The following is a 19,235-nucleotide window of genomic DNA, read 5'->3' as shown; positions in this document are numbered from 1 at the left end:
GCAATATATTGTGAGCAATAATCAGAACGGTGACAGGCTACACAATGCTAGAAAGTGGCCATTATATTCCCAGTGTCTGCTGACAAACAAACACCGTCAAGAAATCATTAGCAAACATGAAAGAAATGCATCTCAGAGAACCACATTGAGCATAGAAAATAAACTTTGGGTGTCAAATACCTTTTCCTTATCAATGGAAGCGAACAAAAGATGAATTCAAACATTAGTGATTAAATAAACTCAAAGAGGTATTGCTATTCATTCGACAGGGTGTTAATGCTGTAAAAAAAGAAAAAAAAAATCACAAATGTTTTTAAATGAAACAAAAAGTTGTGTACGTCTCTACGTTTCGGTGTGAAAAAAACTTTTCCAAAACCAAACAAGAAGTCTGTGACATCATGGGTCAGATTCTGAAAACTTCCTAATGCATCGCATCACTTGCAGCAACAAAGGTGCATTTAAATCCACATAGGGCATCGGGATGTGTGCATCTCAGATGCGCACAGCCTGATGTGCGTTTTCACCTCTTTGCACATTTGCACACAGTGGTGTTTTTGCCCATTTTCAAGTGCATCTCAAATTCACAAAGAGGATGCAATTTAAAATGTGTGCAATATTAAGATACCCCCCTTTGAATCGCGTATGGGGGTGCACATTGCATGACAGGGTCTTTGGTGACACTGTCATGCCATTCTTTTAAGTGTGACAGCAGTGGTATGAACTGGTACTGTACCACTTGGAGTACTAGCTGTCAAACAGGGATAGATATTGTTTTTTGTGTGTTGACATTTCACTGGGACAGGCCCCTTAAGGGCCCATCATGGTGAAAGGAGCTCCCAGTAACCAGGTGGGTACAAGCTGCCTGCAATACATTAGTGTTGACAGCTCCTGACACTAAAGTATTTAATGGGGCTGGGCAGCATGTCATTTGCGCTTTCCGCTAAGCCCCTTGGAAGTGTGCATGTCACATTTGAGAATAAGGTAACCTGCGCATGTCCACAAATGGAGCATCTAAAAACAGCACATGCACTATTTTTAGATGCCCCATTTTATGAGAGTCTGCACTATTCTGTACACATTCTGCAAAATGTTGGGCAGCAGAAGATTTTCTATTTCTAGTTCAGATATCACTTCTGTCTAATTAAGTGCTCTTTGAAACTTCTGGATTTCTCTCGGATACAACTTTCTGCCTGATTCATGGAATTAATTGCGCCTAAAAAGGGGAACTTGTGTGCGAAAACGCACGCAAGCACCCCTTTGTTGATTCATGGAACACAATGCGCGTGGCTTCCCAGAGACTTGTGAGGAATCAGCATGGGTCCAACACGTCATTGCGACACTACGAACGCCTTGTGCAAGATTCCCAGCGAAAGGGCATACCATCTTGCGCTGTCACCTAAAAAGGAGGCGGAACACGTGGAATGAGGAACAACAAGCGCAAATGTGGGTGTTACGTGGGAAATACCACAGTAAAATACTCGCAACGCCCACACGCGCGCTTACAACACGTATTCATGGAATCAAACAGGGCTCACCGGTGCATGGGAAAAGACACTCTATTCCGGAAACACGTCCGCCAAGCGAAAGCTGGTGTAAGCGTCGCAGCACACAAATACGATGCATAAATAGACACGCAAAACAGAAACGCGCAGATACAGCTACGATGAATGTGCCATTTTTCGCAGCAGTGATCGTGGGACAACGCAGGAGGAGGAGGATAGCTAGGGCCCACATTTCTCTACCCAGGAGTTACCGTGGGACAACGCAGGAGGAGGAGGATAGCTAGGGCCCACATTTCTTTACCCAGGACCAGCCTTTTTGGGACGCCTGATGACCAGGTCTATGGCAGGTATAGGCTTCCACCTCATATCATCCTACACCTGGTCAGGGAGTGGGAAGATGACTTCACATCACCCACCCTATGCTCCCAAGCACTGAGCCCCTTGCAAAAGGTGCTCAATGTACTGCATTTTTTGGCCACTGGGTCATTTCAGCGGGAAACTGCCATTGTCGGGGGCATTCCACAGGCCACACAGTCACGCTGCCTACACCAGGTGTTGGCAATCATGACTGCACACCCCTCAGTCCGCAGGCACATATACAGGCCCAGAAAACCTGCAGAAAGGCAGGCCGTGTTTTAAGACTTTTACGGGGTTGCGCACTTCCCTAAAGTGCTTTGTGCCATTGATTGCACACATCTATCAGAATCTCAAGCACTAGCATTCCATCAACGTGCAAGTTGTATGTGATGGCAAGGGAATCATTACCTCTTTATATGCTAACCATCCAGGGCCCACCTATGATAGTTTCATATACAAAATGTCACCCCTACACCGAGCCCTGGAAGCTGGGAGGCATGGCAACACATGGCTCATTGATGAGTACAAATGGGCCTGCAAATGCATGCATGCCTCACACAGACCAAACCACACCACTGACAAACCATCTCACCTCCACAGGGGACAGTGCCTACCCACTGAGCACCTACATGATGACGCCAATACGGAACCCCACTACACCACCACAGGTAAAATACAACGCAGCACATATTGCAACTAGGGACATAGTGGAGCGTACAGGCGGAGTGCTAAAGTCACGCTTCCGCTCCCATGACCACTCTGGTGGAGAGCTTCTATAAGCACCACCAGTAGTGTCCTGGATCATTGTGGCAGCATGTGTCCTGCACAGCGTTGCAACACATCGGGGCGTACCGGTGGATATGGTGGTGCCCCCACATTCCAACCATATGCACGGCTGCTGCGCATGGGAGGGGAAAGGGCAAATGGCGAGGCTGCCCGTACCCAGCTTGTGGCACAATGTTTCGCCTAAAATCCAACTCCTGCAGAGTGCACACAGGCCTGGTGCATTCCAGGTGACAATCGATGATGACAAAGGGACAATCATCTGTCCCATCCTTACCACCCTGAGAATCTGTCCTTGGAAGTGCTACATTGTGTGCATCCCTTACAACTAAGACGAACACAATCTTGTGTGCACAAATGGCACACATCGAAGATGCAGTATGCCACCAAACCCATGCAAAAATACACATCCAAATGCCTGTATGTAACCTAAAGCCTCCCCAACCTCATGTCACCTGGTTGCCACACCATGCAATGGCAATAAACGTCAAAAGTGACACATAAATGGCCAAAACATAACAGTACTGTCACAAAGCGTTCAACGATAAACTGAACTAGTACTGAAATAACTCGCTCTCACAGATCAAAAGAATAATGCACACAGGAACATCAATTGGACAGTATAACATACCAGAAACACAGGACACAACAGTGAATATGTCTGACAGTCACCAATCAGAATACCAAAAGTGCCTCAATGTGCCCTAACTACCACATGGCACCCTTCTATTTGTAGCATTGGCCTGCCGAATAAAGGTGGCATGGAAGCGCATACAGCAGGAAGGCAAACAACAATGGAGACAGGCAAGCAAATATTTGAAGAAGCAACATGAACAAAGGATGTATCTCAATGTTAAAAAAAAAGGGATGCCAACCATGCACTGGACAAACAATCATGAATCCCACTAGGTGTGTATACACAGGTTGGACTTGAGACTGCCCACAGATGAAACAGAACCTCAATGCCTCTGAATAAGTTACTTTCACACGCTGCACTCCTTGGAAGCCCATGGAAAGGGGAAGCAGGAGTCATATATGTGTCTGGACCCTAAGGCACAAACAAGGAGTGTACCAACATGAGACAAGCCCTTAAGAGGCTCAACTGGAACTTCCAGTGGATGCCCTCGGTTGCCACACAAAGCAGCACACTGTCACATAAATGCACAATAGACAAAATAAAAGATAAAAAGAAATCAAAAATGCCCATTGTGGACCGGGGGGCAGAGAGGGACCACTGAGGAGGGTGGATGGACAGGGTGCACCTCAACACCCACATGTGTTGATGTCGACAAAAAAAAAAAAAGAAATACCCCTCCATGGGTTTGTGGTCCGCACGCCATCATGGATTGGGTGAGCTGTCGCTGCTGTCACCACCCTCTGGTGTAGCAATAGAAGGTGTCAATAGTAAGGGAGGCTCACCACGTATAGCCCTATCCTGGTCCTCCATGGCAGCGGTCATGCAGGACTGAGATGTTTGCATCTGCAACATGATGGACGGATGTCTGCATGCATCACCTCACGGGATGCACAGAGTTCTGCTCGCACCACGTCATGAGATGCACGTAGTTCTGCTTGCAACACCTCACGGGTGGCTCGCAGTTCCACAGAGAGGGTGTGCATCAACTGTTGCATCTGCTCTTCTGACCGTCTACTGTGTGCTGCCTCGAGCGCAGCCAGTGCAACTCGCAGTGACCTAGCCTCTTCCCTCAGGGCAGCCCTGTGGGCCTGACCCTCTGCAGCCATGGCGGCGTGCAGAGAACACATTTCTGTCCGTCAGCACCTGTTGCTGGCCTGCATGTGGAGCATGTGTGAGCGGCATGTGGACCGCAATGCCTGCTGCTGGAGCTCCATTTGTCTTTCTGGCGGGAGAGTGGAATTGGCCACCCTATCCATGCCCTGAGCCAACATCTCATATGAAGCCCCCTGTTGTTGTGCAACAGACTACATGGACTGCTCCCACACATTGTAGCCTGTTGGCACACAGCCAATGCGTTGGCGGGCCCCATGCAGCTGGGCACAAGGAAACCAGGCCCTTGAACAGCTGTCCCAGGAACAGGAATTGATTCACTCACCTGCGACAGCACCAAAGAATCCATGTCCGATTCACCACCAGAGCCATAGGCTTCCTCACAGGCGGACACAGATTGAGTCATGCCCAGGATGGACTGTAGCACCAGTGGATCTTCATGGGCTACCACACCATGTCCTCCACTGGTGCCTGGTTGCGGCCCACTCTCCTGTACCTCCTCCACCTCCTCCTCTGCATCCAGTGCCTCATCCCCTGCACATGGACAGAAAAATACATGAAGACACTTGTAAATAACATAGCCCACACACATAGGTATCACAATGTAGTCATGCAACACATCAACCTGCCATGTCAGTGATGTCACAAACTCTGGCAAGTACGCATTGTCAATGGAGGGCAAGGGTAGCATGCAAGCAGACATGGATGTGTGTTAAAGAGCACAAAACCACATGTAGTGCATGGTGCATAGCACCTGCTTCGCCCACAAGCACCACACTGGCATAGTTGAGTCACCAACTTCACGGATGCAAATACACAGATGCCACTAGCATGGCCATGCCTGAACTCTCAAGCAGCATGAGATGGAAGTTGATGTCTTCTGCCCCAGAGCCAGGTACAATGCTTGTGACATGTCTTGACATGGAAATCCCAATTACCAGAAACAGAAGAGTCACAAGGTGCTATGATGCTAGGGTGGTGGAATGGAATGAAGGCAGAAACACCATGAGTCCAGGTCACATTGACATCATGCACGTGAATAGGCATGTAGAAGGGGAGAGCAGGGTTTGGAAGTGTGAGGGGGCAGAGCAGTACATGGAAACGGGGTCAACGTAGACCATAACTCCATAACCATGAAAGGCAAAGTTGCAGTCTGACGGCAGTGTAAGGGCAAGTGCATGAATCAGGTGTCACGTGTTGTCAGTGGGTGATAGGGATACAGTAAAGACCCTCCAAGTGCGGGTGGTGCCTGGGAGCCAGTGCCATCATCACAGTCCAAGGGAGATACCTGACCCCAAAACAAAAGGACCATTCCCACAGTCCAGTCCTGGCTGCGTTGCAGAGGGAAGAAAGTAGAAGCACAGAAATATTGGTATAGTCTGTCGTAGTAGGCCAGCACAGGAATGCCCAGTCTCCTGGAGACAGTGAGCTGCTGGAGGGAGGAGCTGAAAGGAAGAATACCTCTGAGGACATACAGCTGGCAGGGTGACCTCACAGACGAGTGTGCATGGGAAGATCATCACAGCCAATCCGCCATAACAGGTTGTAGCTGGAAGAGGGCCAAGAGAGGTTGGACAGAGAGTGACATCGAAGGAGTGAGCAGGAGTGGTAATGAGGATTGTTCCGGTGTGCACCACATTGTCTGTATGCAGTCTGCATGACAACAAGCATGTACCACACCACCATGACATGGTTAACCCATGGCAGTAATGTAAATGAAGTCATAACTGCAAGACAATCATAACACTTCATCCAAGCAACATACACATGTCCGAGACGCACATGCATCAACACTCACCGGACATTTCCTTATAAATTGGCAGGTCTCCCACACCTTGGATCTGCTCCACATCAATCAGATCACTGACGATATCTTCATGTGGAGTGAGTTCCTCGTCCTCTGGCTGTGTCCCACCTCCTGTCACAAGGGTAGAGGCGTAGGCAGCACCCAGCTTATCCTTGGCTCGGCGTCAAAGGTCATTCCAACGCTTCACTATCTCATAAGCTGTGCGCCTCTCATGGCTCATGGCGTTTATACGATCTGTGTCACGCTGCCAGTGGGCCATACGCTGAGCAGGTTATGTGTGCTCCCTGGCCGCACAAGCATGTCATGTTTGTGCTCCAACACGTAGTCCACGATGATGTCGAGTTCCTCATTACATAAGCTCTTCTTCCGTGACATGTGGGGCTCCTGTGCCGTACCTTGGGTTGGAGCCTGTCCCGCACTGCACGCTTTTGCTTCTTGCAAGGTCGTGCAGACCCCGAGTGACTGGGACCACCTGGGTCAGTAGGGGCTGGAGTACTGGTAGACTGGGCCATGGCATCACCCACTGATGGTACGACAGGTGGCTGGCTTGCAGGTATCCATACCTGGGTGCTGGTGCCAGTACCTTGCACCGCACATCCCTTCCCCTTAGGGAGATGGACATCTGCCCCTGAGTCACTCTGGGCCTGGGCTGGGACCACTACAGACCTGGCTGGGTGACCCTGAGCCTGGTTGGTGGTAGCCACAGCTGCCCCTCCAGCTTCCACACCCTGGCTGCTCCGGACAGCAGATGCCACCACTGGTCTGGGACCCTTAGTGCTGGTGCCAGTAGCTTGCACTGCACGTCCATTGGCCTTAGGGAGATGGAAATCTGCCCCTCAGTCAATCTTGGCCTGAGCCGGGACCATTACAGTCCTGGCTGGGTGACCCTGAGCCTGGGTGGTGGTAGCCACAGCTGCCCCTGCAGCTTCCACACCCTGGCTGATCTGGACGGCAGATGACACTGCTGGTCGGGCACCCAGGGTGCTGGGGATGGCAGCATCAGATGCATCTCCCTGACCCTGTTGGGTGGGGGGCATAGCTCTCCCTGCATGGGCTTGGACACCTCGGACACCTTGCCCACCTCGCCCACCTTGGCCACCTCAGACACCTTGCCCACCTAAGCCACCTTGGCCACCTCGGCCACCTCAGCCACCTTTGCCTCCCTTCCCATTCATGGCACTGATGGATTAGCGCAATGGGAGGTGCAGCTAACAATTGTCCTGGGAAATTTAAGTGAGGGGGCATGGTACGTGATATAAAACATACCACTGTGCTCCAGCAAGGCTCAATGTAACCCCTGGGAAAAAAAAACAGTGCACGTAACACACAAGCACCCCAAAAACAAAACTTTATGTATGCAACCCCTCTGTAGCCCACATGTGAAGTAAAAATGTCACATAGTACGCTGTGGCACCCAGCAACACAGAAAATGCATACTCGAGCAACACATAAGGTCCTATGACCTCGAAAATGGGGCTACGTGACACAGAGGGGCAACCACAGTATGAAAAATGTGTACGTGACTCACCATTTGCCTCGTAGAAAAAAAAGAAAAATCAAATGTGTGCACGGAGGCAAATCCCCTGCCAAATCAGGAAGTATGCACTGTCACAGTAGTGAACAATTCACGTGGGACCCCAAAATACTCCAAAGTCCACTCGCCCGTCTGCCACGAAATGCACATACATTTCAATGTTGTCCTACGCACACCTTTAACCCGATACTGAAGGGCAACGCCCAACATTCAGCGCGTGTCAAGTAACTTACGCGCTTAGGGCCTTTCCTCTGATTCCAGGCTATCGCTCTGTTTCCGCATGTGCGGAGTCACTCTGTTTCCAGCTGGCCACGCGAGTAACAGGGAAGACCCACGCTGCTGCCTACCAGCCAATTTACCTGCCTCCAACTGCCTCGAGCTGCCTCCTACGAGCCATCTGCTGCTGCCTGCCCACTCTGTGTGCCTGGTGCCTATGTGCCCTGCATTTTGGTGCCTGCTCTAAAGCCATTGCCAGTGCTCCTGTTGTGGTGACCACCTCTGCTGATCCAGGAGAGTCCCGACATGCCATACCACCATTCCACAGCCCAGACCCAGGACCACCTTGCCCACCTACACCTGCCTCGGGGGTTGCCATGTCTGACCCAACACCATCTGAGGCAAGTGGCAACACCCCGGCAACGAGGCAGAGGGCTGTCAGCTTCTCATTCAGGGAAGTTGGCATCCTGTTGGAGCAAGTCCTGGGAAGCATGATGCCCTCTTCCACGGACCATCGCAAGTCGGCAATGAAGGATGGAGGAAGATCTGGGCAGACATCATGGGTGCCATCAACTCGGAGGGGGTGGCACCCCTTGACTTTAATCATGTACACAAGCACTGGGAAGACTTCAAGACCAGGACCCACAACAAGGACCAGCACCTCCTCAAGGCTGGTGATGACCAATGAGGGCACCGGGGGGGTTGACCACCGACGAGATGCGGGACCTGGAGCGCTTCTACCCAGCGCTGCACGCCCAGGTCTTGGATTTGGTGCTCCGTCTGGAGTCGACTGGTAAGTGTCCATGTGTTCTTGTCCACCATAGTACATGTGCATGTTGACGTGTGGTTGGAGTGTGCACCTTGGCCTTATGTCTGGTATGCCTCCTGTACAGATGTCTTTGTGCATGTCCCAGTCACTGCTGCATGTGAGTCCATTGAAGCATTTGCGACATCAATGGTGTCTGTGTTGAAATGTGTGATGCGCGCAAGCATGTAACAACGTGCACATGTTTGCATCCCTGTATCTGGACTGGGGCATGTGAGAGGTGTGACACATGGGTGCTTTTGGCAACATCATGGACATGATTGGTGTACATGTGCATGTGTCTGAGTAGTGTGTGTGTGACTGGCCAACACTTGGGGATGTATGTTACTTGAGCTTTGGACTGTGTGATTGCCTCACGCTGCCAATTTGACCTTGATTGCACTCTGATGTGATAGCTCCATGGCCTGCTTCATGACTGTCAGGTGATGCGTGTGAGCTGAATGCAAAATGTTGAGGTGCTGGCAGTGCCTTGTCCAAGGATGGAAATGTTTGGTGTAAATGACAGACACGATTGTGCATGAGTGTGAATAGCAATTCCCTGTGTGATGTTGATGGTGATGATGGTTGTGACCTTTGACAGTGCCACTGATCTACATTTGCATTGTGACAAACACACATATGATCAGTACCCTGATGTTTGTGTACTATTTTTCCCTATCCACAGCGACGATGGAAGAAGAGGGCAGAGAAGGCACTGTGGAGCACGGCAGCAGGGATGCCTCCACCAGGGACAGACGCAGGGCCCTGTCATCCTCCCAGGTACTGTCATCTTCCGGGAGCGAGGAGACTGATGCCGTGTCTGCTACAACGGCTGCAGCTGCTGAGGGGAGGCCCAAGAGGGTGAAGTTGGTCGTGGACTCCTCGGCAGTGAGAGCCCGCACAGGGGCAAACACTGCGGAAGACAGTGGGAAGGCATCCAGGTTGGCGGGGGAGGGAGAGGAGGAGGCCACATCAGCCCAGTCCATGTGCCCCGGCGGTGGTGATGACATAGGTGTGACTGGTGCAGGTCAGACTCAGGGGCCGGAGGCAGTGCAGGTCACCGTGGAGGTGCCTGTGCTAATTCCTGCCCCTACGACTGCGACTGTATCAGTATGCACCTGTGGGCATGCCTCAGACCATACCCATCCGCAGGTGGCGGATGTTTCTACGCAAACGGAAACACCAATACCTGCAGATGTCGCCATTCGGGACAGGGTGGAACCTGTGCTAGCCGGTGTCATGAGGCATACAGGCAACATCTGTGATGATGTGCAGGACTACCAATTGGGGGCTTGCACGTCATCATGATGGGGTCTGTTGTCTCTTGAACTGGCTAGCACATTTCCTGGTCTCGCAATGGGTCTGTGGGCTGGCCACTTATGTGACCCCCTCCTCGTCTGCCTCCTCTGTGCACCAGTCCTCCTCCTTGCCGTCTTCTGGCCCAGATACCACAAGGGTCCCCTGTCAACCTGTCCCAACCAAGGTGGCCAGTCTGGTGGAGATCACATCCCTGCCAGAGTTGGGAGTCGAAGGAGGATCAGCAGAGGTGGTCAACACGGAGATCCAGCCGCTGACAGGACATGTGGCAATGGTGGAAGAGCAGGCACAAAGCAGCAGAGCACATGCACAACAGCTCCTGGGGTTGTCATCATCCAAGAGGCAGTTCATGAGGTGCAGGTACCGGGCAATCTGGCGGCAGCAGGCTCTTAGTAGGACCCTACAGGGCTCGGGGCCTTCAATGGCAGGGAGGCCTGTATCGGCCATCAGGCAGGAGGCAAATGTGGACCTTACAACAAGGATGTCTTCCATGTCGGAGCGTTTTGGCCAGCAGATCGGAGCAGAGAGGCAGCGGGCATAGGAGGCTAGACTCACCATGGCCAGGGTGGAGAATACAATGCGTCGGGCAGAGAGGCGGGATTAAGTCCTCGAGGAGACTTGCAGAGGGTTTCGGAGTAGCATGTTGGAGCCCCTGCAAGACCTTGAGGGGAGAGCTGAGGCCCGCCGAGGGGAAGTGGATGCAGTGTTCGAGGATGCCCTGGCCGAGACTTTGAGGGGACATGGTGAATTGAAGGACTAGCCCGCTGCCATTGTATATAGTTCTTTAGGTGTAGGTTTCATTTATTTTTATTTTTTATTTGGAGTTATTGGACTCTGCTCCACTGTTTGTACATAGTTCTTTGTTAATGTTATTCTTCAGGATTTTTGGGCATGGTTTGGGACAATGGACCCTAGTTGTTTGTACATAGTTTTCTTTTTCCCAGTTCTTCTTCCGTTCTCCACGAAGGAACGTGTTTCATTTCATTTCTGTTTTCATTTGGACCTACATTTATGGACATGGACTACTTCTTTGATTTCAGTTTTATTTTGTTAACATCTAATGTTTTTTCTTCTTGACAATCTTTTATTTATTGATTCATTTCATGCTGATTTAATTTTTTAATGTCACTGAGTCTGACTTAGATACTGTTTTTAATATATATTTTTTCATTGAAAATCAAAGTGATGTCTGGTCTCGATGGTTTAGCACAAGTTTCACTCTTGCTTACTCTGTTCTATGTCCATGATGCTGGCCTATGTTGTTCATGTGTATGCACACATGCATGCATGTGTCATGTTTCACTTCCAATGGCATGTGGCATGCTGTGGTGTGCATGACAAATGGATGGGTGTTAAGGTGCACTTGGAGTGTGCAGCGTGTGGTGGCATTTCATTTCACATCTACTTCATTTATGTCTATCGGTCCACAGTGTGTTGAGGGGTCGGGCGACATGAGGCGGGGCCTTCCTGAGGGTTGCCATCACAGGTTTTGGGGGGTCATGATGCAGGGACTGCCTGCACGTTGCCGTCGCAGGTGTGGGGGGGCATAAGGTGGGGCATGCCTGCAGGTTGCCGTCACAGGTGTTGGGGGGATCATGAGGTGGGGCCTGCCTGCAGGTGGCCATCACAGGTGTGGGGGGGGACATGAGGCGAGGCCTGCCTGCAGGTTGTAATCACAGGTGTCGATTAGTGCCCGAGGCAGCTGCTCATCTGCCTGTCTCCATGCAAACCCAGGACCACAGAGTAGGGGAGGGATCTGTGCTGTGAGATTAGATCCATGGAGCGAGGTGAGAGGCTTATAAGCCAGTTCAATTATGCCATAACTTAGCCTCTCAGGGAAGCCGCCAGACAGAGTGCAGCAGGATAGAGAGGTTCAGTCTGCAGAGCGCGTTGAGTGGCCAGAGCAAGGCCAGCCAGTAAGCGGCCAGTACGATGCTCCCCAACCTCCTTTCCTTGTATAAGGCACAAGAGATGATTTCCTGCTGCTCTGACAAGCATTTTAGGGTGATAATTATAAAATATCATATGCGGTGATCACAGAAGTTCTGGAAGGCAGTACAAATAGGTGTGCCAGAGATATATATGCACTTACATATAATGGCACCCACAAACAATGATTATAGAATGGACCATTAATGGTCAACGTGTACATAAAACTGGACAAGGTTTGTGACCAGCGGCAAGGGCCAGAACCAACCTCACATTTCCTATGACTACAATGCCCAACAGAACACCTTCAGTATTTCATTGGGGGATTCATTTGCTGGATATTTATAATAAATGTTGGACTGGATAAAAGCAAATATGGGCTTGGAATGACTTTAGCCGTGTACCTGGATTCATATACACATGGAAAGGTCTTCGGTGATATCACATAGCACCCAACACATATCACAAATCATTGGAACACTGACTAGCACCAGAGAAACTCTTAAATAAGAAAAGACTGTTTATTTGTGGAAAACAAGATACACTATCAAGACCTATCCATTGTCAATCAAACATGTTATGCTTCAGTGATTGTTATCCAATAGAAACCACTTGCAACCTATACCGTTGTGTATGAATAGAGGTAAGGGGTAAGAATAACCCAGGGGTGCATTGAAGTTTGGATGGGTTAGCACCATATAAATAGCATGTGCGCTCCCCCAACTTACTGCATGAGAACAAGCTTGCCCAAACATGCGTGCTCCTTCTGCATCTATGTAAACACCCTGTGTTCCTGACAGGGAGTCTCCAAAACACAAACACAAGATAAATACACAGGGAATCATGAAGACATCATACATGACTTCTTAGCACCAGAATCTGGCAGACTTCTCAGCTGGCACATTCAACACATTAAACACTCTTACATTGCCAATACAGGACTTTGATCGATCCACTCATCAGGGTATCAAGTAAAATATGGACATGAATACTATGTATTACATAATTATCAAAGAGAAAATATCAGCTTTCAGATATACTGACCTGAAAATGAACACATCAAGTCATTTATTTGTGAGAGAGGTCTTGACTTTTGACGAAATAAAACAAATGAAAATAGCTAGTTTATATTGATATAGTTGCCAATTCTTTGTAACTATTTTGAGGATCATATTATTACATAGAATCACTCAGCTGTCACCATCTAGGGCACAATATGAGCGTGCTATCTGTGATGCTAGTAGGTTAATTACACATCGTATAGGTCCGCTATGTATCACAAGAATTTGCAAAAGCCTGTTAAGAGGAGACCAGCACTATGCATTACTTCAAATGCAGTTCTAATAATCTCTAAGTAATCACATCCAATCATTACCTGAAAAAGAAACTCTAATTGCACACTCACCCTGCAATGTGCTGGGCTGCCATCAGTGGCATCCAATCATTACCCGAAGAAGAAACTCCCACACAGCCTGCAAATGTCTGGGCTGCCATCAGTGACATCCAATCATTACCCGAAGAAGAAACTCCCACACAGCCTGCAAAGGACTGGGCTGCCATCAGTGACATCCAATCATTACCTGAAGAAGAAACCCAAATTGCACCCACAGCCTGCAATGTTCTGGGCTGCCATCAGTGACATCCAATCATTACCCGAAGAAGAAACTCCCACACAGCCTGCAAAGGTCTGGGCTGCCATCAGTGACATCCAATCATTACACGAAGAAGAAACTCCCACACAGCCTGCAAAGGACTGGGCTGCCATCAGTGACATCCAATCATTACCTGAAGAAGAAACCCAAATTGCACCCACAGCCTGCAATGTTCTGGGCTGCCATCAGTGACATCCAATCATTACACGAAGAAGAAACTCCCACACAGCCTGCAATGTTCTGGGCTGCCATCAGTGACATCCAATCATTGCCCGAAGAAGAAACTCCAATTGCACACAGAGCCTGCAAAGGTCTGGGCTGCCATCAGTGACATTCAAACATTACCTGAAGAAGAAACTCCAATTGTACACATAGCCTGCAAAGTTCTGGACTGCCATCAGTGACTGGGAGATTCCGTTCCCTGTAATTTGTGTTCAGCTCTCCAATTATATCTATGGGGGACAAAATAACAACATGGGATAACACACTTTTTACATAAAAACAAACATTGGAAAATGGATGAGAAGATTATATGGAGGTGGGACTGGCACAGCATTTTAACAGTTTTGTTGGAGAGTTAGAGGTGAATACCTATAGTCAATGGTTCTGCTGGTACATGTCAGCAATGACGGAAACTAATTGCCAATGGTGACTGAATATTTGCTCAGGTAAAATAGATATTATGGTTCCAGCTGAGTTCTTGGTGGATTAGTGTCAGCATACAAATCGTCATAACACTTACAATGGGCCGCATTACGAGGTTGGAGGCAGCCATGGCGCTGTTAGCGCCATGGCTGCCTCCAAAATTTTACCGACTCCGGTCTGGTGGATGGAGCAATTACCGGTCCATTCCAAGGTCAACGGGACCGGTAATTCCTCATTAACCAGAGCCATTCCCCATTACCATTTGAGCCCCCATAGGGCTCAATGGGAAGGGGAAAGTCAGCAAAAACGGTACCGCAAATTGCAGTACCGTTATTGACCCCGGTATCCCTTTGCGGGTCCCGTCCTTAACGCCTGGTCAAAACAGGTGTTAAGGAAGGACCCGCAAAGGGAACTCATAGTAGGGAGGTAAGGGATTACAGGCACTGGTGCCCTTACCGGTGCCGGTAATCCCTAACCGCCCACCTCGTAATGATGCCCAATATCTCCTAAACTGAATAGGCAAGATTCTCACAACTGTTTTGTGTGCAAGTGGCACATCTCCTCACTTGCACCAAAAACAATAGCAGCCCAATTCACACAATGAGTGCATCACAAATGCACTCATTCAGAGAGTAGGATTAACATTATGCACTCTATTCAATGACATTTGAAGTTCAGAGGCTTGCGGGTGGAAAACTAATGTTTAAATACAAACCCAAATGAATGAATTAAAAAATAAAACACACATTTTCTATAGTCTTCTTATTGCATAGACATTGTTAGCACGGGCCTGTATTATTCCATCAGTGCCTCTTTGACACATGGGTAGTGCTAGGTGAATTAACTGCTGTCAAAAGAGACATTAACATGTTTCTGACAGATATTTGTGTGTCTGGCGAATCGCTGATCAGCAAACTTTCCCTAAAAATGTTTGCATTGACAAGTAATGTTTCACAAAAAAATATATATATTTGTTTAGAAAATGCATTTTTAATGAATGAAAGTGATCCCTTAAAAGCCAGTTTTATTTATAAAAATGAATTGATTCATTACAAAAAAGGCAATAGTCACCCAATGGTGCATACTCAAACCTCATCATACACAATACCACAAAAAATATGTTTTATTATTTGTATTTGTATTTGTATTTATTTATTTATAGTGTGCAGCCGTAGTTACAAGCAGGCATAGTATGTTACAACAGTGACATAGTCTTAGTCAGGATAATACAAAAGGCTTAAAGCATAGCTTATAAAAACGTTGAGTACAGGATACATATAGAAATGGAGCTGGAGTAGGAAAGAAATGAGAGAGTGCTCAGGGCTGAAGTAGTTAGGGTTCAGTGCCCATGTAGAAAGTGTAGTGGGCTCATCAAGCTTGTGGAGCCAGAGTTTGTTTTTGTTTTTGAAGGAGATGAACGTAGGTTCTGCTCTGAGTGTGGCGGGGGTAGTGTTCCAGAGTTTAGATGGACGAACTGGGAAACTTGAACCCCCAGCAGACTGCAGCTTAAATCTGGGTATGGTGAGAGTGTTCACATAAGCTGATCTTAGCGGTCTGCTTGTGACATGCTGCGAGAAACGCCTAGTCATGTAAACTGGCGCCAGGTTGTTCTGAGCCTTGTAAGTTAAGGCAAAGGTTTTGAGGGCTATTCGCGGTCCGACGGGGAGCCAGTGGAGGCTACGTCTGATGTCTGAGATTTGAGATCTTATAGGGATGTTGAGGGCCGCCCCTATGGCGTTGTTTTGTGAAACTTGTAGCTTGTCAATGTTTTTTTGACTGATACCTAGGTAGAGAACGTTGCCGTAGTCTATCTTGGCCAATATTAATGTTCTAGCTAGGATTATGCAGTTCTCTGAATTCAGGAAGAGTCTGCATGCTGTGATAAGTTTGCAGGTGTATGCAGATGCCGACTCTACGGCGTTGGTTTGTCTAGTTAGGGAGAGAGTTGCGTCCAGATGGATGCCCAAGGTTTTTGCTGTGTTCGACACGTTGATGATGTTACTTTCTATGGTGAATGCTTTGTAAGCTGGATTTAGTGTGGCCAATTTGGAGTGCGAACCGAGGATGAGTAACTCCGTTTTCTCATCCTTAAAGCAAAGCCCATGATGAGCCATCCAAGCCTGGATGATAGAGTAGATGTCATTAAGAGCCTTAGCGTCAAGAGCAAATTCTCCAGAGATGGGGATGAGTATCTAGGTGTCGTCATCTTAGTTGGTGTAAGAGACACCCAGATAGTCAAGTATGTCAAAGAGAGGCTTGGTAAACACATTGAATAATGTGTGAGATACGCAAGATCCTTGAGGCACTCCGCACGGGACATGGGCAGGATCTGCAGAGGCTAGAGGAGAGAAGACCCTCATGGTTCTATTTTCTAAAAAGTCAGAAAAGTGCAAAGCAGTTTTGAGATGGTGGTAGAGAATTTTATGATCCACCAAATCGAATGCCGCTGAGAGATCGAGCAGAAGGAGGAGTGCCAGCTTTCCCTTATCTTTTAGGTCCTCAATTTGGGGTTTTAAATCTAACAAGGCGGTTTCCGTGCCATGTTTAGGATGGAAGCCCGATTGACGGAGACCCCGTAATTGGTTTGATTCAAGATATGCCTGAATTTGCAGGTACGCGTTGCGGTCCAGGATTTTTAGTAGGTATGGTACCGTAGTGATGGGCCGGTAATTGGCAGGGTTGCTTGGGTCAAGGGTGGGTTTTTTGATTAAAGGGATGACCCAGGGATCCTTTAGATTATCTGGAACGATGCCTGATCTGAAGGAGGCATTAATGAAAGTAGAGATAAAAGGCACAAGGTCATGCACAGCTTCTTTAATGATTGGTGCAGCGCAGGTGTCGCCTTGGCAATTTGAAGGTTTAAGCTTTGAAGAAGGAGCTGGGAGGTTGAATGATGGAGTGTGCAAGGTGAAGTCAGAGAGGTTATTCTTTTTAGCATTTATTTTCGCTTGCAGTAAGGCAATTTTATCCAGGAGTGCCTTTTGAATATTCGTGCACCAGGCCGCGTCTGGTGAGCAAGTCATTAGAGCACTTACAGGGGACTGCAATTCCTTGAGGATCTTGAAAAGTTCCTTAGTGTTGGATTGTGCCTGTGTGATACGTTTGTTGTAGACATCTTTTTTGGCTGCAAAAATAGCAGCTTTGTAGGTGGAGGAGGCCTGTGTTAGGTTGATTTTGTTGACCGGGGAAGGTATATTTTTCCAAAGGGCTTCAGCCTTTCTTTTTTCTTTGCGTAAGTCTGTGAGATGGGGGGGTGAACCAAGAGTTCAGGTGAGAATGTTGTTTCTGTTTACGTAGTTTTAGTGGTGCAATAGTATTAAGGGCTTTGAGCATGGCCTGGTTGTAAATATCCACTAAGACTGTAGGGTCTGAGCTAGTGGTCAGGGGAGTATTAAGTAGAGGAAGGAGGATGGGAAGAGGTTTCTCAGAAGAGATGTCCTTCTTATTGCGGGTTTGAGTGGCAGGTGCTAGATTGGGCTTGCCGATTTGTGGACTAGAGTTAATTGCGAAGGTTATTTTGTAATGGTCTGACCAAAGGCATGGAGTCACCGAGATCATGTTGAGCTTGCAGTAAGATCAGCAACCCAATCAAGGGTGCGTCCTTTGATATGAGTGGGCTCTTGGATATGTTGGGAGAGGTCAAAGTCTATTAGAGTATTTAGGAGGTCAGTGGCTTTGGGATCATTCACATCTTGGTGTCCTAAATTAAAGTCACCTAGTAGGAGGATTTGAGAGTTGGGCTTGGTGCTGTAGGCAAGGATAGATGACATGTCATCAATAAATGAGGTGATAGGGTCAGGAGGCCTGTATAGGAGGTGCACTGTGATGGTTTGGTTGGGGGAGATGGGTAACTTGAAGGATAGGAGTTCAGCAGATGGAATCTGGGTGTTAGCATCATCCTAAATTCAAGTGAGCTTTTGAAGATGACTGCTAATCCACCAGCCTTCGATTGATTGGTGTCTCTGTCTTGTCTAATGATGGAGTAGTTATCTGGCACTGCAATGGACAGTGAGGGTCCAGATGCACTATGTAACCAGGTTTCTGTGATGTCCAGGAAGTCAAGGTTACTAGAAGTAATCATGTCTGAGATATCAAGGGCGTGTGCTGAAAGGGAACGAGCATGGATCAGGGCGCCAATGAGCTTCTTATTATTTGCCTTGATATGGCATGTAGTCAGGGGTGTAGGTAAGTTAGGGGTCGTGGAAAGAACTGTGGTTCGGATGTGTGAAGGAGTGTGGTCATGGGCGGGTCGTGAGAATTTGGAGTAAGGGTAGTGGCCCTGGAGGTTCGTCTTAGGAGGGAGTCTGGATGCCAGTCTCTGATTTCTGACATGTAAAGCGCAGGGTTGACTCCAGTGAGTGCAGGCGAGTGCAGTCTAGATCGGGCGCATTTGTACCGGTGCATGACGAGAGCATGAGATGCTACTGGCTTCAGTAGAAGACGGGTGGATTCTGGAGCCTAGTCTCAGGTTGCGAGCGTAGATAGCGATGGGATGAGTCAGTGGTGTGTACATACATTTATATACAGCAATATCACAATTTCATAAAACATTCTACACATTCACATGTATAATTATACATTTTTTAGAAGTGTCCAAACTTCCAAAACACCTATATAAATAAGGAGAGCCTACAATCTAAGACATAGATTGTTCCACTGAGGGTACGTACAACTGTCTAGAATAAACTCTAGATCAGGAGTACACATGAGCTACACGTCTTGATTCCAACAAACCAGATATTATTCCAATTTTAACCCAACATGTTTCTGTCTTCTCCAATAAATGTTACATATTCTTCAGGGGTAATAACAAATGATTATCTTTCCTATTAATTGCTAACATTTCTAATGGAAAACCAATGCTGTGAAGTATAATTGTGCAGTTTTTCCAGTTTTTTGCCAATTCTCTGGACACATGTAGATCACAATATCTCAATCAGG

General features: G+C 48.0%; 1 protein-coding gene across 2 annotated transcripts in view; it reads right to left on the bottom strand.

Moving 5' to 3' along the window:
• RUFY4 (RUN and FYVE domain containing 4) overlaps window positions 1-19,235 on the bottom strand; it is a 239,506-nt gene that overhangs the window by 123,712 nt on the left and 96,559 nt on the right. Inside the window, exon 3 of one of the 2 annotated variants that reach the window (XM_069616819.1) lies at window positions 13,995-14,101. In XM_069616819.1, the coding sequence (XP_069472920.1) occupies window positions 13,995-14,101 (107 nt within the window). Of the gene's footprint in view, window positions 1-4,714; window positions 5,532-13,994; window positions 14,102-19,235 lie in introns of those variants that run through there. The other variant, XM_069616818.1, reaches the window with a different exon arrangement.

Source organism: Ambystoma mexicanum, chromosome 9, assembly GCF_040938575.1.
Source record: "Ambystoma mexicanum isolate Mex_15411 chromosome 9, UKY_AmexF1_1, whole genome shotgun sequence".
NCBI classification, from domain to species: domain Eukaryota; kingdom Metazoa; phylum Chordata; class Amphibia; order Caudata; family Ambystomatidae; genus Ambystoma; species Ambystoma mexicanum.
This window is presented reverse-complemented; position numbering and strand designations above follow the sequence as displayed.